This window comes from Telmatherina bonti (genome assembly GCF_933228915.1).
Source record: "Telmatherina bonti genome assembly, chromosome: 22".
NCBI lineage: Eukaryota > Metazoa > Chordata > Actinopteri > Atheriniformes > Telmatherinidae > Telmatherina > Telmatherina bonti.
Genome location: NC_136631.1, coordinates 9,045,795 through 9,068,888, shown reverse-complemented (window position 1 = coordinate 9,068,888; position 23,094 = coordinate 9,045,795). Strand labels below are relative to the sequence as shown.

General features: G+C 40.5%; 1 protein-coding gene across 1 annotated transcript in view; it reads right to left on the bottom strand.

The window, feature by feature from the left end:
* The window catches only part of pdss2 (prenyl (decaprenyl) diphosphate synthase, subunit 2), a 40,382-nt gene that overhangs the window by 4,689 nt on the left and 12,599 nt on the right, over positions 1-23,094 (bottom strand). Inside the window, exons 3-7 of the mRNA XM_079262121.1 lie at positions 20,982-21,180; positions 10,571-10,645; positions 9,407-9,577; positions 6,688-6,819; positions 3,392-3,427 (exon numbers count right to left, since the gene is read on the bottom strand). Of these exons, the coding sequence (XP_079118247.1) occupies positions 3,392-3,427; positions 6,688-6,819; positions 9,407-9,577; positions 10,571-10,645; positions 20,982-21,180 (613 nt within the window). The remainder of the gene's footprint in view (positions 1-3,391; positions 3,428-6,687; positions 6,820-9,406; positions 9,578-10,570; positions 10,646-20,981; positions 21,181-23,094) is intronic.

The window sequence follows — 23,094 nt, the reverse complement described above, 5'->3', positions numbered from 1 at the left end:
CGTGCTAGTAGAGTCCAAAATGCAACAACTACGCGACCTCCGATAGGTCAACCCAATCCGTCAGGAATGACCCCAAAAAGCAGCATCAGTGGGTTTGGTCTTATTTTAACAGTGAAAACAGCAGAGAGCACTTCACATATGCACTCATCAATATTTATGTGAGGAAGACAAACTGAAAACAGGCTACCTGCAGTACTTTTCAGTAAAAGGTTTTGGTTTCAGCTCGTTTTGTTTGGTAGCAGTAATACGAACACACAACAATACAAAAAGATGAGCTTCTGTAGACAATTATTTCAGTTAAAGGAAAATTGCAAGACTTTTTTTCCCCCGCTACACACTCTTTCTTCTTATATTTTGGTGGAAAATATCAAAAGGATCAAAAGTCTGTGCAGAAAGACCAAAACCGAGCAACAGCAGCGCGAGAAAAAAACACTCAAACGCTACAATTTAAAATAAATGGGCAATCATCCATCAAATGATTGTTTTCAACTGGCAGGCTCTGATTGCTGTTGAATGGCTGGAAGAAATGGTGAAAAAGATGTCGACTGAAGTTTAGCTGTCAAATCTGAAGCAGGCAGGTTGTTCCTGGAAGACAACAGTCTACGTGGGATGAGAAAAGCAGTTTGAACAAACGTAACTTTGTAAAAACAACGAGGAGTTTGTATCTGAACTTTTCTGCTCTAAAATGAATGAGGACAGACAGAAAATGTAAATCTAATGTCGTGCTTTTAAAAAAAACCCACAGATTTATTAAAACTATGTGCAAACATGCAAAATAATTTTATTTAATCCAGAGGGAAATTCTGAACAGATATAAAGTAAAAGGTAAAAACAGATTTTGCAGATCTGAGAAGTTTTATTCTGCAATCTTTCTATCATTTCTTTAAAGGTCTCATATTATTCTTGTTTTATTACAATTTCATATGGATGTCCAACAACATTGTTTTATTTATTTATTCTACATATTAAGCACTTCAAAGTAAGGATAAATAATAACAAATAAGGGAACACATTTAAAAATAACATTTTAAATGCTGTATGATATAAGACACATGACCGGGGACATGGTACAGGCACCACAGACTCATACCAGCACCGCTCCAACAAAACTAAATTACTGCAGAAAAGTTCATTTGCATAACACTATGTTTATCAGGCGCATACAGATTCCTGTTTATTTGACTTTAGTCAGCAGGAGTTCTCAGTTTTATAAATAAATAATGTTATAGATGAGTCCAAAAGATGTAAATGTCTGTTAGATAGTTTCATCTGTTCACCATGTGATCAGAAATGTTTTATACAATGGTAGATGTAATTTTGTCGTCTAACTAGTAGAATAATGATGGAACTGGTAATTATATAAAAAACAATGTTCTATAAAGGAAAGTCGCTCGTCAAACAATGTTATAAATACAAATGTACAGGTCAGATTCAGTATTCGTCCTTAATTAATTAAACTCACATTCGCCTGAAAAGTGGAGCAAACAATGAGAGGTGACAGAATTTTCTCCGTTTTGGGCCTCATACTCAGGCTATGGGACACATATGACTGTTAGAAAACCTTTAGAAATGAACTTAATATGGGACCTTTAAGTAGTCATTAGGAAAAGCTCATCAGGCTTCTTGAAGGACTTTCCTGAACTTTTCTTTGGATGTTACCTAACCTGTTTCCGTTCTGTGTCCAGATGATGCCACGCTGTTGAAGTCTGGGCTCCGGAGAGGATTCATCCTCCCATCAGACATGTTGCTGCTGATTTTCAGTCCAGTTCTCGTGTCATTTGACATATCATAGCTTGTCCTCCTGGTTTGAATCAACCATGGACTGATCAACCGGGAGGTCCAGATGAACCTCTCAGGTCCTGTGTCAGGATTTCCTTTGTTTCTCATCCTGTTCCATCTGCTGTAGTCCTGATATTTATTCACTTCCATTTGTCCGGTTTCCTCTAAATGTTATCAGAACATACTCCACACTATACTGCCATATGTCATGTTTTCAGATAGTAATATAGTCTTTGTAAATCACATTGTTGCTGCTGAAATACTTTTTCCAGTCTGTCAAACTGTGTTACCTTTGGATTCTTTCATGGATGCATCTAAAGAAATGGGAACAAATAACATGTCTTTTTGTCAGGCTGCAAGCTAGAACCTATTTATATAAGTTTTATGCCAAGTTGTCTGCTATGTGTCCAGATAACACTGGTTCATCTATTGAGGTAAATGTCATTTTATGCTGAAATGACTCTTAAAGTCTGCGTTAAGTGGCTCAACAAACAGAAACAAGATGATCCTGTGAAAACGGCTAGGTACAAGGTGTGGACTGAAAACCTAGAGAACGATCGCTCCAGACAGCTGAATAAGATTACGAGAAAGGCTGGCGCTTCGGAAACAAAATATATAAAAACTGATGGATCAAGACTTTCACACACACGCAACTGTATATTCCTGAAAAGGCAGATAAATCAACAGTGTGTTGAACGGAGACCCAGTCTTTAGGCAGTGAAGAGAGACAGGAAAGCAGACATACAAACAGGTACATGAAGCAAAGGGTCAGGACTGGGACGTTCTCAGTACTGAGCTTGCACACATCCCTACAGCTGTTGTGCGGTTTCTGTTATAAAAGAGCTTAAAGTGATGAAAGTATACTGATGACATTTAATGTGACTCCCTAAATCATCATATAACACAAAACAGGAGGCACTGACTACAATAAAGTCTCGATATTATTAGTCACAGTTTTGCTTTATGTGGTTCAACCAGTAAAGTTTTTTGCTTCACGCAGAAAAATTCTGGAGATTTCGACAATAGAAGATGTTTAATCAATTCATTATGAAGCGTCAAAACAAAAGTTTTCTGCTCTCTTTGCCTCCCAAAATTTTTACTTTCCCTCCCTGTCCTGCCCTCAGCTTTCCTCCTCGTGTCCCCTCACCTCTCCTTCCCCTCAGAAACTTGTCTGCCTTTTCGGTTGAAGGAGATTCTCTCACAATGCCACTGTCTCAGAGTCTCGGTGTCTCCTCCACAAATAGGCCTCGGTAACCGATCCTTCCAGCTCTGGTTTCAGACGGGACCAGATAACCCCCCCACCCCGACGCTGCCAGACCCCTCCTCTGTAACTCCAGTGTCTTTTTGCACCCTGATCAGTCCCCTTCTTGCCTCACACATTGACTTTGGGAAGCTCATTTCACAACTTTGATATGGGTTCCAGTGAAAACACATCCTGATTCTCTGTGGTGACGCTGACAGATGCACTGCCAGGCTGCGAAGAGGTGAAAAAAAAAAAAAGGAAAAACAGCAAAGAAAAAGTGGTGGAAGAAAAGCAGCAGAACCTGCTGGAGGATCTGTGAATTAATATCACCATCAAAGGGCAAATTCAGTTGAGAATATTAGAGTTTACCTTCGAGTAATCCAGTTGATTCCTCATAGTTTTTACCTTGAAAACAGAACAGAAAACGCAGTCAGTTATCCTGGTTTTTGGTATTATGTTAACATCATGGTCCACAATGATTTTCTTCAGGGGCACACAGTAGAATTCGTCATTCTATCTGCTAACAACATCCAGAACACAGACAGATAAAACCGTCTACAGTGATCCGGTTCCCAAATACAATAAGGATTTGTAATAAACAAAAACAAAGACAGAATCAATTTCTTCATTTTAGAACCTTCTGCTTTTGTCACAAAAATATCATTTTCCTCAAACACAAAGTCGGACAAAATGAAAAAAAAGAAACATGCAGAAAAATGGAAATCAAGTTGTTTTTAAAATATCTGTCATTTGAGAAAACCAAAACTTTAAATTAAAAGAATAAACAATCTGAGCGCTAAGAAAATTCACAAAATAACAATAAAGCGGCACAAATTACAAATGAGTGAAAATCTGGCACGGCAACAGTAAAAAGCAGCTGGTGTTTGTCCCCTGTGGGCTACTGTAGCAACAGATAAGGATAAGGATGGTCATCTTTGTTCTGAAGTCTTGAGAACATGGTTCCTGTTTTCCTTCTATTGTACCAAATAAAAAGCTGATTTTTGTTTATAAAAATGTTGTTCCACAACCCGACAGGTGCATTTTTATCCTTCTGTGATCATTTTTTCTTTGTTTTTTGTCTGTGATGGTGAACCTTGTGCTGAATCCTCCAACATTCAGCCCGTTGGTTTCTTCACTGCACAGATAAAGAGTTGATTTTTGGAGGAATATTTCTCTCTATTAAACTTTACGTTTGTGTTCTCCGCCTGCTCAGTGACTACTTCACTCTGTTTTAACAGGCTAAACGATTTAATTTTTAGGTTTAAAGCCTCTGCTTGACCCTTGCCTGACCTGAACACACACAAAAAAAGAAATAAAACTCACAAGCATGAATATTTTGTTGGATTGCCAGACCTTTATTATTATTTTCTATCCAGTGTAGGGCTGCTCGATTATGACAAATATCATAATCACGATTATTTTGACTGAAATTGAGATCTCGATTATTTAACTCGATTATCCAGTATTTTTAAACAACGCTGCGCGTCTTGGTGTTCTCCACAGTTGAGAGGAGATAAATAACATTGGTAACATTTGCGATGTTATCTAAGACACAAGGAAGAAGCATTAAACGGTCTTATTGAGGTGAGCAGGAATGATTTCCTGTAACGGTCCGTGTGACAGCGAAGCTGTCATAACGTCATATTATAACCAACTGTCGCATTATAACGTCTAATGAACGGTTCTGAGTTGTTTAATCCACTTTTACCGCTTATATAGGAACTGGCCTGGATGTAGGTTTTATACCAAACAACCGCTGTCAGGCTGCAGCGCGTTTCTCTCATTCACCTGTTAAAAGACGGCTGATCTGAACCAGCTGATTACGCGTTGCTATGGTAACGCCCTGTTACAGAGGGACATTACAGTGTAACTCACCGAAGTATGTATAGGAAAATAATGCAGCCAGTTGTCACTGACAACGGTATAAACTATGTTTAGGTGAACTTCCACAACCTACTGCAGTTATTCTACATGGACCTGCAGCCGGAGCCGACTGAGACTGGCCGCCTGGGAGTGCTTTAGGACGGGAGAGGCTCCCGCTGCTCCTTCCTTACAGTAACTGCAGAACAATATGTGCCTTCAAGTCAGTCGCCAAAACACCAGAAAAGTCTCTAATAACTCCAGTAAAAGTTGCTAGATTTGTCGCTTTTAACACAAAAAGTCTCCAGATTTAGCGAGAAAGTCGTCAAGTTGGCAACAGTGTCTGAATGAAAGCAAAGCGGCTGTGGGAGGAGTTTACAGCACAGCGCTGCAACGCCAGAGACGCTCGATTAGCAGCTGAAGACAGCAGGAGAGGAAACTGCAGAGAGAAAAATAATCACACCCTTTTATTTTTATCATCGTTGAAAACCCAGATTGTAACTGAGATTAAAATCCGATTAATTGCCCAGACCTTCTCCTGCACATCCAAAAGATTCTTAATGGGGTTCAGGTCGGGACTCTGTGGCGGTCAGTCCATGTGTGAAAATGATGTCTTCTGCTCCCTGAACCACTGTTCCACAACCTGAGCCTGATGAATCCTGGCGTTGTCATCTTGGATTATATATACATCATGGGAAGAGACAGAGTGGTTGTGGGTGTGTATGAGGAAGAGAAAGTGTGAGTTTTAATTGTCTTTTTATATTTATATGTTATATTTTATCATGTAAAGGTTTTACTACTCATGTGTGAAAAGTGTTTTAGAAACAGATTTCTTTAATTTGATGTGAATGTGCCGGTTTCATCAGAGATAATGGAATAACTTGGTTATTCGGTATATTTATGGTCAGATGACCTCATTCTTTGGTCACATGTTACTGAACTTAGACTTGACCAACTGCAGCAACCCCAGATCACAGACTTCCCCCACAGGCTTGTACAGTAGGAAGTATAGGCCTGATGTCTGCATCACCACATTCTTATCCTGATGCTTCCATCACCGTGGATCTGGGTAAATCTGGACTCATCAAACCACCCGACCTTCTCCCATTGCTCCAGAGTCCAATCTTTATGCTCCATGATAAATTGAAGCCCTTTTCTTCAGTTAGCCCAGTGTTTCTCATTTCCAGTCCTCAGGCCCTCCTGCCCTCCGTGCTTTAGACATGATCCTCCTCCAAAGCACCTGAGTCAGATTATTCAACTTCCTCATCAAGTTCAAGGTGTATTAAAGTAGAGTTGCCTATAAAACATGGAGGGCAGGGGGGCCTGAGAAACACTGAGTTAGCCTCGCTGATCAGTGGTTTTCTTCTGGCTACACAGCAGTTCAGACCCGATCCCTTGAGTTCTCTTCACAGGTTTTATGTGCAAATGTTCTGACACTGACTAACATACAGTACTGTGAAAAAGTATTTGTCCTCTTCCTTTTGTCACACTTAAATGTTTCAGATCATCACACAAACTTAACCTGAGTAAAAACTAAATGCAGTTTTAAAATGCCGAGGAAAACACCCTCAGATAGCGGAAATCCTTCTTCTGGATGTCATCCAGCTCTGCAGAGGTCTGGTAACGAGCTTTTCTTTTTATTCAGGTGTGTTGGAGATGGGTCTCATCGAAAAGCTGCAGGATGGTAGATCTACAGGGCCGAACTTGAGCATCCCTGTCTAACTGAGTCTCATGTGTACATGGCAGGATGGCAGGAATCAGCCGTCACATGCTTTCAAAACAAACACAGACTTTCTGAAGGGTACCTGCTGCAGCAGCTGCTGCCACCTCTCCTTGCCGATGATCTGACGATGAAAAACCACCGGGGCGGCGCTCAAACTGAACAACGTTGGCTCTCCCAACCCACTCCTCACAAACGGCTGCAGGTCAGAGTTCAGCTGCAGGAAGAGAGAACACACGGGGGAGTCAATGATACCCCGTTTCTACTCCAGGTTACCAATTAAACACACCCAGCGGTGGGAATGGTTGAGGCCACGTTCTGCCTGCATGCAGTCAGAGAGAGATCCTGCTAATGAGCAGCGAGGTGAAAGACACAACTGGTCTGATGAGGATGTGTCTCCTTCAAAGAGTTGATTTCTGCCTCCTCCCATGCTGAGCTGCTCGGACGAGCAGACAGGCAGCCGTAGGGAGCCTCGGCAGGGGAGGACGTAAAACTGCAGCACTGAGAGGGGGCCATTACGAATGACTTCACTAATACCAGTTAGATTCAGATAAAAAATTACATATATAAATAAGTCTGCGCATATAGCTAGTGTTACTATATTTGTATATTTTATTTCCATGTTTTTATACATTTCATTTTCACTGTTTAATATAACAAATATGCCCCCCGTCCACCTCCATTTTTACTTTCTTTAATCATAAATCAGCTTTACTTTGAGGAACGCCATTTAAGTCCAACTAAAAGAGAGTTAATTACCCATTCAGTCACACACTGCAGCTGCGTGTGGATCAGTGGTCTGTCTGCTGCAGCTTTATTCATTTACTTTGATTTAATTTGATCACAGCAAAATAAATAAATAAAAAGGAGTCCGGAGGGACAAAATTTCAGTGCGGTGAGAGACTAAAGACTTAATTTAAGCTTTAGGAAATTGATCTATGATTTCCTGCACGCCACTAACCTAAATGTGGATATTTAATTGGTTTTAAATGTTTCTATTAAAAAAAAAAAAAAAAAAAAAAAAGCGGGGATATGCCAAGCAGTGGGAGCAATCACTCTGAGAGAATGATGAATTCTGTTCTTACTTTGCCTTGCAGTTGTTAGAGATTTTCCTGACACAACATGCTTTTTCACCATGAGGAGATAACCTGCAGAAGAGCAACAGGAAGGAAAGAAACCGCATCTCCTGACTGTTACCAAAGAGGAGGAGCAGAAATAAAATCATTCGTTTACTGAAATAAATAACTTTCAGTAAACATTGAGTGTGATTTGACTCTTTTTTTCCGTCTTTTTTCCCCCCTTCTTCCTTAAAAAAGGCTTCTTGGCAGTCACCTTTACTTGGAGACTGTTACGTGCATCACTTGCGCTTGTAAAAACTTGTCATCCCTGTTATCTCCAGGTGTTTCCAAGTAGCTGAAGTGGAGAACTGCCTACCCTGGGATCTATTGGCTGGTTCAAATTCAGATGCTCCAATGAGCACTAGAGATCACCCTTTAAAAGAGCAGGGCCTGGAGGCCGTCGCTCTCTTCTGTTTTGTCAGTGTTTGTTAATGGCATGGTGGAACAGGTATGTGGGGAGGCATGAGGACCAGGTAAGTTGGGGCGCCCTTTACATTTCCACACGTAGAAAAATAATTGTATAGACACACTAGGGTTAGAGGCTGTTGCCACCCCTTGTAAACGTTTTGGTCAAGCTGGTTATTAGATCAGTTAGATAGGAGTTTATTTGGTTTTGTTTTGGTTTACAGGAAGAGTCTGAGTTAGGCCTCGTTTTGTTTTATTGTTTTCTTTGATTTTAGCCTAACGTCCCATCCTCTCCCACAGGTTCCATAATCCTGCCACCTCCAAGACCTGGAAATAAATGTTTCAATCCTCTATACTTGTCTTGTCTCCATCTGTGGTTGTCAGGTTGCACCCCTCCCAGGGGACGTAACAGAGACCATTTCTAAAGAAGCACATTGCCTGAACAGTACATGATCAACTGAAGGTCCAGATGGATCAGGACCTCCTTCAGGTCTTTGCTGGATTTATTCATATTTCTTCAGGACATTGCTGTGAGATCGTGTTCATCTGCTGTAGATGGTTATTTTCAACTGAAACACTGCTGAGATCTGCCAAGCTTTTAGCTATTTTCCCATTTCTTGTCAAACTGTGATGCCTTTTTCATATTTTATGGATTTAATGGATGTTTTTAGTCATATTTATTACTATTAAGCTCCTTTTTAACTTTGTTTAATCTGTTTTACTGCTTCAGATTCTGGTTTTTAATGCTGTTTTTTTTTTTTTTTTTAAGTCTATGACGAGTTGCAACATAATTTTGTTGTGTGCTGTCTTCTAAATCCTGAGCATGCTGATGAAACTAAAGAAATTTGGACAAATAATGTCTGTGTATAATAAATAGACGGAAAATGAGAAAAAAAATCTGAAAATGTCAAAAGAAATAAGTTTCAAAGGCCTTAAGAAAACCTGGAGAACTTTTGTCTAGGACTTTGTTTGCAAAAATATAATTTTAGAGAATCTTAAACTTACTCCAGAAGAAAAAAAGTGACCTATATTCTCAAATTTGTTTTTATTTTAGCTCTCTTTATCTACCTTTTTGGATCTAGAGATTTTTTAGGATATTTAAAGGAGAAAATACTTAAGTCAGTGGAAAAGAAGAGAAAATCTGTCATTTTTGATGTAAGAATAACCAACATTAGTATGTGCTTATGGTATTTCAGTATTTAAACTGAACTATAATTAATTTAAAAATCTCGAGTAAAAGTACTGTACTGGTATTTTGAGGGAAGCCTGGATCAGACCTACCTTGTGGCCCAGCGACAGGTGTTTGCCGTACATGTACGCCAGTCTCTGGGCCTCCTTGTCATGTTTGGCGAGCTGCATGGCAGCTTGACAGCTCTTGGCCAGCAACGCTCCGTGGGACAAGAACGTCTGCTCCTCCCACGACGCCACGTCGACGCCGTCGGTGAGGCCATCCTGCAAGGCAAACAGCAGCAGACACCGCAGGCTTGAGCTTTCATTGCTTCCACTGTGCGACTTCAAACTTCCCACAAAGTACCCAACAGCTCCTCAACCAAAACAAACTTCGTCTGTGTGGCTTTATTTTCACTGTGTAATTTGTTGTGCACTGGTGAGTAAACACACATTTAACGCAGTTATTCCACATCAGTTCTTCAGCTGTTTGGGACAGAAAGAAGTTGAGGCTTCAATTTGGTCAAATATAAGCCTCATTTACAGAAAAGTATTCATTTAATATAACTTTTATGTTTGTTTCCCATAAAAACTTATAGAAAAACATTTTATCTAAGATGTTACTTAACTTTAAACCCTCATTTTAAAGCTTCATGGCAGAAAAAGAGAGAAATGAAAGGATACTCTTGTTAACTGGTACCTGCCGGCTCTCCGGTCAATACTCATATAAAAAGTCTCATTTAATTCATTATTCATCTTGAAGTTTTCTGGTTTTCCTCATATAATTAGTCAGCTGGTAGTGCCTACTGTCAGAGCCAATCACAGCAAAGCATTCAGGTCCCATTCTGCTCACATTCAGAGCCAACTATTATCTTAATGCACCGAAAACTGGCAACTTTCTTTCCCCTGGGACTTCTGAAATAATGCAGCCGCACTTTTATAGCATTTAAAAAGCTACACTGGTCTAAATACGTTCACCTGTTGCCAAAAACCATTAAAAAAAAGCCTAATATTCTGTGTTTTTGTTGGTTTCTTACTGCTGTCTGAATAACTGACCTGGTTTTAAGCTTCATCCTTTCATCCTGGAGGTTACAATAAATGCAAATGGATTTCAGCGATATAACTTTAATCTTTGACAGCTCTATAATTTCCTTAAAGCAGTAGGACCATGGTGCCTTTTTGGAACTGTAATGCAAATATCGGCTGTGGTTTATTACAGGTTTTGCTCCTCCAGTGAGAATTTTTTCAAAGCTGTGTGTCGTAAAATACATAGTTTACCTCTGTAGTGTTGTAATTCTCATAATAGATTCCTTGAACGAGATCCCCGATGGCACTGGAAATCAGTTCAACAACCTGCCGAAGAGACAAAAATAAAGAGAGAAGAAATTCAAGCTTTGAGGTTTTTCAGTAAACACAAACAGGAAAACAAGATGATTTACAGTACATAGTTATTTGCCCCCGACTCTCTGCTTCTAACCCCTTTAACCTCTTTTAGCGATCTTATGACATATTATTCAACTTTCTCACATAAATACCTGTCTGATATTAAACAGGTTGATCAGGTCCTTCTTTTTTAAATATTGACCTCTAACTCCCATCTATACAATCCAGCTATACAATCCTGCAGGTTTTCCATGTATCCTGCTCCAACACACTTGACTGAAATGAATGAGTCATTGTGCAGAACTTCATAGGCTGTTGGATCCCTTTAAATTTTGACCCTTTCAGCTTGTCCCTCTGACGGGGTCGCCACGTTAATCATCACACAGGTGAACTGGCACATGCTGATGCAACCCTCAACATTAACCCAGACTTGGGGCGCCCTCTCAGAACAATCCCGCCCCCCTCGGGGCTGCAGCAGCGTTGACTTGAACTCCAGATCATCAGGTCACAAGACAAGCCGCTCTACCACCTGAGCCACCGCCGTCCCTTTTCAGCAACAAGTTTGTAAAGGGATAAAGCTGTTCAGGTCATCTTGTAACCCATGAGGCGTTGTTTGACCAATAAGAATTGATTCCCATAAGAAAAGAAACACCTTAACTCTCCTAAACAGAGAAGTGGGTCATTAAAACACACCTCAAGGCTCTGTAGGAGTTGCAGTGTTTTCCAGTGCTGCATCACATGGCACAGTCACTCAACCAAATCCATCTGTAATAGTTTTGGGTGAGTTGGATGATAAAGGAGGAAAAGCAGCCAACAAGTGCTCAGCATGTGGAAAAGCTTCAGGTGAATGAAGGTGGCTGAGAAAAAGCCAAGAATCCACGGTGCTCCTACCTGAAGACTGCAGGTTCACCAACAGGATGAAGGCTCAGGACTGCCGAGCATCTCCCTTATTATAAATCACTAACGGTGCAGATGAAAGCGAAATGCTGATGAAAATTAGGTTGATCAGAAATGCATCAAATTATCTGTGGCATTTGTAATTAAAACCACAATTTCCCCCCAGATTGAAGCACGAGCGTCTGAACAGCTGGTTTGGAGAATTAATCTGAGGTGAGACGTGCTGGAAGCCAGGTGAACTGCAGCTCAGCTGCTCATTATCAGCCCGCAGGAGAAGCTCCTGGTGATTTCACCAAGCACATCCAGACTCGCATTCACTCATTATACTTTGTATTTATAGAGGATCCGGCAGCGAGAGCCGGATCAGGTGTCAGTCCGGTCTGAGGGGCTGAAATGGAGCTGAAAGGCAGATGGTGAGACAAAATAGGAAGCTGTCCAGAGAGCAGAGGGGTTAACAAAGTTTCACAGTGATGATCTGACCTCAGGGTCTTCTTTTCCTTCATTTAAACACTTAAAATATCATGTATTTATCATATTATTCAATGATTTAGATGTATATGCTTTGGCTTATGTCTAAAGCCGGGATTTTGCAACCAGTTGGTTGAGAAATGGCTCGGAAATAACGATCCAGGAATTATGTCTCTTAAGGTCTGCAATTGCTCATTTCCTCTTACAGGGGGCATGCAAGCCTACTTTTTGATGATGTCTGATGAGAGGCTGCACATTTTAAAGCGGTTATTCATGTGTGGAGCTTGTGAATGAGGAAAGTCAGTCTGCCCGTCCTTCATTCACAGCTACGGAGCGGCGTGGACGGACGGGCCAAGGCCACGCCTGTCCTCTTCAGATGAATGGGGTTATATTTAGAGCTCCTTCAGCTCATCCCAGACATCCTTGGTTGATCAGAAAAGTCTGGTGACGCTGGCTGCTCCGTCAGCCTCGCAGTGCCCTTTGGGTAACTGAATCCACCAGGGGAAAATATTGAGGAAACCCGAGCTGCGCCCACAGACCTGGAAGGACAATGTGCCTACAGTATTACCAGATGTGGTGTCTCTGCCTGGCCTGCCTTGGCCAGTGGGGATTTTTTTTTTTTTTTTGGAAAAGTATCAGATAAGCTGTCCCCCTGCCTCCCCCTTACTCCATTCCCAAATCTAGCTGGATCGTGTTTTGCCGACAGGTCTGCGAGGGGGAAGAAACCAGAGCCGCACTGTGAGATTACTTTACAGTTTATACAAGTAGCGGCATAGGTTTCCTCTCAAGGCCACGACATATAATCTGCATCGCAGTCACTAGGATTTTTTTTTTATTTTTAAAAGTCTGCTTTATGAGAAAAACTTTTTTAAAAATCTGCACAAACGGCTTTTCTGCCACGTCTTGTGCAGCGACCAATAAAGAAATATAATCGGCTGTTTAGCAGACTGTCAATCTTTGACATCCGAATCAAACTGCACTTTGTTTAGATTGGAAATATCAGGCAATTACCAGATCTACATGAGTGTAAAAGAACATTTTAAAGCCCTTGTTGTTTCTGCCTCAAGGTAATTTGAAGTTTGACACTTCAGCAGGATGTTTTTCATTCACGCTGTGGAGCTAAATCAGGTTGGATGTGGCATTTAAAAGAGCAAGCCACCAATTTTATACATGCGTAAGCTAAATTCACGGGACTACCACTCAGTCTGTTGGTGCCGATAGAAGGAAATCCACCTCTAATGGATCACGATGATGAGCCAGAGAGAGCTGAACTGGTGCGTCTCCAGCTCAAAGCTCTGGGCTGAAGCACAAAAAAAGGAATCATTGGTGTGCTATTTCCAAGCAAACACCAAACATATGAATTTTCAAAGGAGAATGAAATGCTTTGTGTATCAAACCGAGTAGCAGAGTGGATATAAAAGTCTTAAAACAACAAAAATATGAACGTTGTGGGACTCTGTCACAGTTTTGTTGCTTAGGCTCCATTTGATTTGCTCCTTTTGGTTCATTCTTCAACTTATACTATTTTAAGGATGCTAACTGGGTTTCACAAAGCATAATAGAAGAAAACTTTATTTTTTCTTTTTGCCTACGTAGGCTGAGTGTCTATAATGGCCACTGGAGGTGGACAGGAGGAGGTGGTTCTGCAGGAATTCAGGAAATAATTGGAAGGGTTGCACTGACAGGTGTCCGATCAGATGCATCAACTGGCAGCGATGATGCTTCATGCAAATCTGCAGACAGTGATCCGCTGTCAGACACACCGGTGGATTCAGGCATTTAAAGACACACCTGTTGCTGAAGCACACTGGTATGCAAGGGTATAAACAGATTTTACTATATTTACTATATATATATATATATATATATATATATATATATATATATATATATATATATATATATATATATATACTTTTTCTATCACTGTAGTTTAATGGAGATGCAATATTATCCAGTAGTTTTAGTTTTGTTTTGTTATATTTAGGATCCGAGGACTAAAAGTGATTCTTTCATAAATAAAAATACATTAAAATTTGATTAAATCATTTTTTTCTTTAAATCGAAACTGATTTAAAGCCAAATCTTCTTTTTGATGAGAAAACAATTAACAAATCTAAGGGGGAAAAAAAACAACCAAAAATAAATAAAACTAGTAAAATAGTGCAGGAATTAAATAATAGAATTAAGATTCCAACATGTTAGTAAGACGCTATTCTATTCTGATCACTAGGTGTACACATATGTATGTACATGTACAAAATCATATAGGTATATACATATTTTCTTAGTTTTTTTCTTGCTCTTTAAGTTGTTTATTTAATTATTTATTGACTAATTTATCTGTTTTCTTTATGCATGTATGTTTGCAGCCATAAACAGTAGGTAAACTATGTCAACATGGTATATATGGTGATGTATGGCTGCATACAGATATGTATATGTACATATATTTAAGGCACAAAGTTAAAAAAAAATAGTTTCATTCTGTAAAATTAAAAAAGACAAGATTAAGGTGACACAATGAAGTGAAATTAAATGCAGAGAAATTTAAAATAAATGATAAAAGACAAATTGTTTACTGCGTTTGTGCCATTTTCACCTGTTTTGTGAAGGTTTTTCCAAATATATATTTTATTTTAAGTCAACACCCTTCTTTCTATTTTCCAGCAAACAAGCTGACTCATGGAAATCAGGGGTCTTTGAACTCATCGGTCTTCTTTGTTGAACGTTTGTTGTGATATCTGACCTTCACTGTGTGGTAATCAAAGCCAAATACATTAACATCAACTACATGAATGTTTTATTAATAGAAGAAGAAGAAGAATATAGAAGAAGAAACATTAACTCTGTCAGAGTAATTTATTGGGTTTTTTTTCCTGGCAACTTAATTTGACTCAAATTTGGAGATACTGACCTGCAAAAATTCAACAAAACAATTGTATGAGTCAAGATACATTGTTGATAATTAACTTACTCTTATGCTTATAATAAAACACACATAGTGTTATATCTCTGGCATCAGACAGCTGAGGGAACTCTACATTTCAGATGTCAACAGGCTCATTTTTACTTTTTAAAATTTTTTATTAGTGTTGCTGAACTCACTTCTGGTGCAACACTAAAAATTCTTTGACAAGTACAGGCAGTAGCTCATCATATCCCCCAAACTAATGGATTCTTCATCATTTTCAACTTATTTTTATGATTCTTATTCAACATTCATTCACTTTCTATACTGCTTAGTTAAAACAGGAGAGCTGGTAAAGCTGGGGAAGCCGCAAAAGTCCCATGAAACAACTGCACCCAGGAGTGTTTGTGTGGGTTACCGAAGAGAAAATACAGACATGCACGGGGAAAACATTGAAATATAAAACAGAAAGGCCACAGTTTCAACAGTCCTAGCTGAAACCAGCGACCTTCTTGCTGTGAGGCCCTGGTGCTGACAATCGCACCACCGTACTGCTAACCTCTTTGCTGATAACTACCACAACACCATGCTGCTAACCACCGCACTGCTAGCCACCATACTATTGTGCTGCTAACCACTGTACTGCTCAAACCGCACTGCTAACCCCTGCACCACCATGCTGCTAACCCCTGCACCACCATGCTGCTAACCCCTACCCTATCCTGCTGCTAACCCCTGCACCACCATGCTGCTAACCCCTACCCTATCCTGCTGCTAACCCCTGCACCACCATGCTGCTAACCCCTACCCTATCCTGCTGCTAACCCCTGCACCACCATGCTGCTAACCCCTACCCTATCCTGCTGCTAACCCCTGCACCACCATGCTGCTAACCCCTACCCTATCCTGCTGCTAACCCCTGCACCACCATGCTGCTAACCCCTACCCTATCCTGCTGCTAACCCCTGCACCACCATGCTGCTAACCCCTACCCTATCCTGCTGCTAACCCCTGCACCACCATGCTGCTAACCCCTACCCTATCCTGCTGCTAACCCCTGCACCACCATGCTGCTAACCCCTACCCTATCCTGCTGCTAACCCCTGCACCACCATGCTGCTAACCCCTACCCTATCCTGCTGCTAACCCCTGCACCACCATGCTGCTAACCCCTACCCTATCCTCCTGCTAACCCCTGAAACACTGTGCAGCCCACCCAACATTTAAAACCTGCTCAGCTAAACCTGCTAAATTTAAAATGTAAAAGTTTTTGTTAGAGAGGTAAATTAATCCCCTTTTTCTTTTAAAATTTGGTTTCAACTTTTTGATCAATTGTAAACCATCCCTTTATTTATGTCTTAATTTAAAACTACATGTCAGGCTTCCCCTGAAGCACTAAGCAATTTTCACCATTTTTCTCTCCACTTTTTCCTTTAAACAAAAATATTTTATATACTTTTTATCATTAAAGCTTAAATTTATGGTTATATTGACCCGTCATGTCCTTTCAATCCCTAGCAAGTCAAGGCAGATGGCCGCCCCTCCTGAGTCTGGTTCTGCGGGAGATTTTCCTTCCTGTTAAAAAGGAGGTTTTTTCCTTCCCACTGTCGCCCACTGCCCGACTCTAGCCAAGGATAGGGAATTTAACCAAAGAGGAGACTCAATAGTCTTTTGGTTTCCTGTAATTACTTTAAAAAAAAAAAAAAAGATTATTCTGTATGCAGTTATCATTAACTTATGGGAATTTACTTGGATGATAATTGGAGTAAAATGATCTGTGCTCCTGTAGTTTGTCTGCAGATGTCTTCACTGTGATAAAACTGCAGTGTAAGTTACTTAACTGATACATGGCATAAAGAAAAATTAATTAGGCAGCCATATAAATTCATGTCAAGAACTTTTCTCATCAAAAACATTTAACATTAAACAAAATTGCACTAAATCAGTCACTGATAATGTTATTGACCACAAGTTTGTAATAATAGGTTATGCTTAATACTATGTTGAGCTGCACGTTGGCAGCCCATTATTTTTTTAGCCTTATATCCTGATCACTTTATGATTTAAATATTGAAATAGGACAGGGATTTAGGCTGTGGCTGTTTAACCAAAAAAAAGTCATATTGGTGACAGATCACCATTTAAAGACGTCAAAGTTCTCCAAATGCATTGTGGGAGCTTTAAGCTTTACTTTACCCTTGATTTAACTTCAGTCAAACCTTTGCTCACTTTTAAAGGAATGTCTTGTGATTGTCTCAGAGATGCAGGTTTGCTATTTGATGAGACAGACGAAGAATCTGATGATGTTGCTATTATTGCCAATTATAGAAATAGCATCTCCTGCTTATTCATTTCCTCTAAAGGCTTTAAATCACATGACACCATCTTCATAAGCAGATCAGGTTTGCACACTTGTCATCAAAAAATTATGTTTAAACTTTCAGTGATTCAGCACGTTTCTGGTGCACTTAATCATCACAAAGTCCTTGTGGTGTTTTCCAAAGCAAATCCTGACCATGCTGAAGAATTTACACAAAAGATCTGATTATTATCTGTTTTTATCTGATAAGGAGACTAGGTTTGACACATATCATATGTTTTATGTTGTTTTTCCAGTCAGATCTTTGTCATTTTCTTTTATCTAGAAGACAGAAAATCAGACTTCTGTTCAAAACTACACGACGGGCAAGATGTTGCATCCACTTATGAACAAAACAATTCACATTCTTGCCAACACTAATGCAATTTATTGTGTTCAAAGCAGTGATAGACATGAAAAAAGGCTACATCCGTGCCTGCTGTGGTGTGGTTTCTCCTCAGTTCACTTTGTTTTGCTAACCTTTTCAAACACGAGTAACTGCTAGCTATCAGATGTCCATTAAAAACTTCCACTGTGGGGACGCTTCCTGCGGTTGCTTCAGATTACTTTCATAGTCCTCATAAACAGCACTGCTGGCTTGTTTGAGGGGGAAAAAGAAGCATTGTGTGGCAATTCGGTCCCAGTTGAAATTGAACGGCATTATTTTCACCTTGAAAATGAAATGTGCGAAAGTAGAACATGCAGAAAATATTAAGAGATACAGCTCCGGCTAAATTATCTCTCATAGTCCTGTTGCAGAGACCAAAACAAATGAAAATATACTTGCATTGTCAAGGAAACGCCGCGAACTTCTAAGAAGTTTCTTACAGTAGAAACACCATGGATATCACTTACATCAAATTTTTGGTAAAGCTTCTCTCAACTGCCATGTGGTGGACATAAACCAAGAGTGTGTGTGTGTAGAAAAAAAAGAAGCAACAGGGGAGGCGATAAGGGCCAGTCCAGCTGATGGCATATGTGGGTGGGAGAGGGTTATTTTGATCCACTCAAGCAACCACATTCTGACAGAGCAGTGTGGTGACAGCATCTGTCAGCAACAGGTTACCAGGCTGCAAAGCAGATACGATCTGTGGTGCACCTATGAGACCACCATCACACAGATGTCCAGAGCTGAAAACTCAATCAGAAGGATTCATGTGACGTGTCTGTGACTGGTGTCCCCTGACCGCATCATCCTACTTGGCTGGAGAGCCATCGAACGGTGGGACCAGTGGAGCTGAATCGGATGGTTTTTAATATAATGATGTTCACTGTGGTGAACAAGAAAAAAACTAATCCCCTAAACCTCACATTAACTCTATCCTTGCTCTGAACTTTATCAGATTGGATTTTTGCAGGTATATTGTTGATACAGGTTCAGAGCTACACCTAAAAACCTTTATACGCAATGTGCCTTCTTCATTTAAGCCCAGTTTCTACCTTGTTTCACAATGGGACAGTTTGGTTTGGTAAACTCTGATCTCTGTTGTGTTTCTACACCAAACTCTACCCTGACTCAGTTAGAGGGATAACAGCCGAATAGCGATAGATGTGTCAGCTATATGACACCATGACAGAGTAATGCCTTCCTTGAATCATAACTACCAAAGAACAAGACGAGTTGGGAATAGTGGAATATGGTGACAACAAGAAAAAAAATCGACTGTATATTTAAACATCCCACGGCTTCTTTCTTCTTTCAACCAATAAACTGACTGTGTTGTGTCAAGCAGCACCATTTTGGGTCAGACTTGAAAGCTTTAGATGCCAACGGAAGGGTCCAACAGAACATTCTGGTACCATTACCAGGTTTTACCGTGAAAATGCACTAAAAAAGCAACTTAGTGGTCCAGATCTGTAGGTGTAAACAGAGCTTTATGCTTCACCAGTATTACATAAACTGCTTTTCACAATGTAGTGGGAATTTTACAGGTTCTTTTCTCTCTTATAAACTGTTCCTATTGGCATCTTCCTTTAAAAATGCTCATCAGCATTAATCTGTACTCGCACACATTGCTCATCTGGGCAACTGGACCCCAGTTGAAGGGGTCTGGGCATGATATGGACAATGATAATGTGTAAGAACCTTATCGCGACACCTTCTATCTTCCCTGGGTCAGCCTTTCCAAAGACTCTGCTTTAAAATGACTCTTCTATGACCTTATGAGCAGAACCCCTTCAGAACTCACATACGGACTCCTGAACAGCTTCTACGGTTGCACCACAGATCAGTTTTCCTCTTCTTTTAATCACTTATTCATTTGTTTTATTCTAATAAACCCTTGTTAATCTTTTCGCAACACTTTTTGGTGATTTACTTTTTGTCACAACAAACGTCTTAACAGATCTCATAAGTGCTCTCTTTAATATGACTCTAGTAATATAAACACACACAGAGCTGCATAACTGGTCGACCTGCAACTGGACTTGCTATATGGGACAGTGACATCTGTCACATGCATTTTCTGGACTTCAGCTTCCCAGCAGCCTACTGAGGTGGAGAAACAACAATACAAGTTTTTCTATTGGGATCTGAGTGACGCTGCAACTGAACTTCGCTTTACACACCCCGTCACTTGCTAGCAAGCAGATATAAACCGTCTGTCTACGTAGATAAGTGAGTGTGATACGCACTAAATGGGAACAGTTGTCATCTAAAACAATGTTTGACTTATTATTTGAGACCACATTTGTGATCTCAAATGTTTAATCTGAGTGTTTCTGGAAGTCAAGTAGAATTTAACACCCACAGCTCAGAAAAGATGAACACATTGATGTTTCACTATGGAGCTGTTAATGCCATGTTTCCACACGGGCACCTGACTCGGGACGGACCAGTTTGTAGCAGTTTGGTACAAAAAACTGTTGTGTTTCCACTGCCAAACGTACCCTTATCCATCAGCCAATCAGCATCATGGACACGACACAGAAACAAACTCTCCATGACCAAAATCTTATAGTTCCATATATTCCAAATAGAGCACTTCGCTCTCAGACTGCAGGTTTACTGGTGGTTCCCAGAGTCTCAAAGAGTACTATGGGAGGAAGGGCCTTTAGCTATCAGGCTCCTCTCTTATGGAACCAGCTCCCACTGTGGGTTCGGGAGGCAGACTCCCTCCACACCTTTAAGATTGAGCTGAAAACCTTCCTTTTCCATGATTCTTATAGTTAGGATATGAGCATCTCCTGAGTTGGAGTCTGCATGTACGGGACCCAACTATCCAGGTTATGCTCTTTGCTCTTATAGTTATGGGTAGTCTAGCCATCCATTACTTATGTAGCAATGTGGATGTTACCTGATGCACTGAGAAGTACCTCGCTCTATTTCTCTAATAATGTATAAATACATGCCAATATTGCCGTCTCGAACTTATTTCTCCTTATTTCCACAGGTCTTCCTGAACAAGTGTAGTTGTACATGTTGATCTGTCTTTCCTGTCCTCTCCACCCCAACCAGCCGAGGCAGGTGGCTGCCCTCCCGGAGTCGGGTTCTGCCGGAGGTTTTCTTCCTGTTAAAGGGGAGTTTTTTCCTTCCCACTGTCGCCACGTGCAGCTCAGGACACAGATCTGGGAATCTGAGGACCTCAAAAAGGTCACACGACAGCAAATCTTATTAATAACCCAGAGTTCAGACCAGATGTTACCACATATCTTAGTAACAAACCAGATACCTCAGTGTCGTTGAGCTGGGCCAGTCCGGTACAAGCGTTCGCCAGCAAGAAGTCGCCACTGAGGACAGCCATTTTATTCCCAAACTCCATGTCCTTCAACGGGCCATCGGAAACCGTCCACTCCTTCAGATTTACAATCCCACGATGCACCAGGAAGGCAGTGTGGATCAGCTCTGTGATTTCTGCCAAGTTCCTCTGGCTATTAAAAAAAAGAAAGAAAAAGAAGAGAACTCAAAAAAAAAAAAACCATAAAGATTTTATTTCCAGAGGCTTAAAATATGAAAATCTTCATGATAAAATTACAATTACAACAAAACTTGTAAAAACAGCATCAGCACCCTTGGGGGCATAAACCAGCAGATGTGTCAGACGTGTCAGCACACAGCACGCCACGGGCTATGTTTAAAAAAAGAAATTAAACTTATCATTAGCAGATAACAGCCATCCTTGATTATGATGTGAAAAAAGAGACATAACAGTGGTATCTGAATAGAGTCTTTCACAGCAGCCTCAGCGAGGATATAATCAAATGTTGATTCAGTCATTGGTGGGGGATAATTAGGCCTCTCTCCATATGGAGGGAGCTCGCCATGCTGCGACAGGAGGGATCCATCCAGACAGGGTCGGGTGCGCTGATAGCCACTTACGACCTTCTTTCAACCGCCACGAGAACCTGATGAGCCGGTCGTCTGCCTTAAGCTCCAGCCCCTTCCTATATACACACTCACATACACACACTTTTAGCCAGGTAATTGCTGTGTTCAGCGTCGGCGTGGGAAAGATGTGATTAAATTTCAATAATGTCATCTATTCTGCCTCTCAATCACACCCATTGTCTGGTTGGTTTCTCTGCTCGGTGATGCACAGCAACAACACCGTCGCTCCGAATGAGAGTTAATAAGTTCAGGGTTTAAATAAGAGGAAATTAACAGACAGTCGCCGCGTCTCAAGGTGTCTCAGAGATGGCTACACTTCACGAGGAGAGTGTGTATTGTTCGGAAAGGGGAACACAGCAGAGCTGATTTTGATTCAAATGTTTTATAAGGTGGTTTTGCAACGGCAGACAAAAGCACACAGCAGGAATGTAATAGTTATAAACACACTTCACTAAACACACTCGTGTTTCATTCACAACAACTACTATCTGTCTGAAGACAAAGAAAAGCACCTCTACTTCTAAATTTAAATCCCTACGCTAAGACTTTCCTCACTGTTCACAGCTTATAAACCACCACATTTATTCCACATTTGATATTCTTAAAAGTAAATGTGTATTTTCATCATATTTCATATTTATTCATCTTACTGCCTGTGTGGCTTTAATTTCTGTATAAATGCAGCTGCTGTAGAACCTTCTAATATTTGGAAATAAAACAGGAACGCGACACAGCTATGTTCAAACACAATAGAGATAAATGATCACTCAGGTTCAGTAATTCTGAGTCTCATTTGTAGCATTGTTTATCTGCTTTAAAAATAATTACCACAGGAAAGCTTTAATCAAACAGTTGCTGAAAGCAGAAACACTTATATCCTCCTGTCATCAGCTTATAATCAATGTGTTTGATAGAAGGATCAGATTATTAATCATCTGGGTACTTTTTATGGCCATCCTAACATAACGGAGCAAAATATACCAGTCTCCATCAGATGAACTCTGGCATATTCGCAATACAAAGCTGTGCCTCCAAATCTAGCGGTCCTGATCAGCAGCAGTGAAGCTTGGGGAGGGAAAGAAAAAAGGGGGACAAGGGGGCCGGTGTATAAATAGCTTTGGTTCTCAGTTGCATAGCAACCGATGCCATCTTGCTGAGGTGTAACGCCCCCTTACCACGCCCCTTGTCCTGACTGCTCTGTTCCATTTTTCCACCTTCCGCAGTCTGCCTCGCCATCAAACACAGCCTTGCAGATCTGAGTGTGTTTCCTTGCCGCTGATTTAAAAAGGTGACCTGTCCATCAGCGTGATGCGTTCACTGACATGGCTTTCATTTAACACAAAAAAGTAAAGGGAGTGGTTGGCACAAGTTCAGCTGTCTGTAAGAACATCTATCTATCTATCTATCTATCCATATATCCATCTATCCATATATCCATCTATCATGGTGGCGTGTTC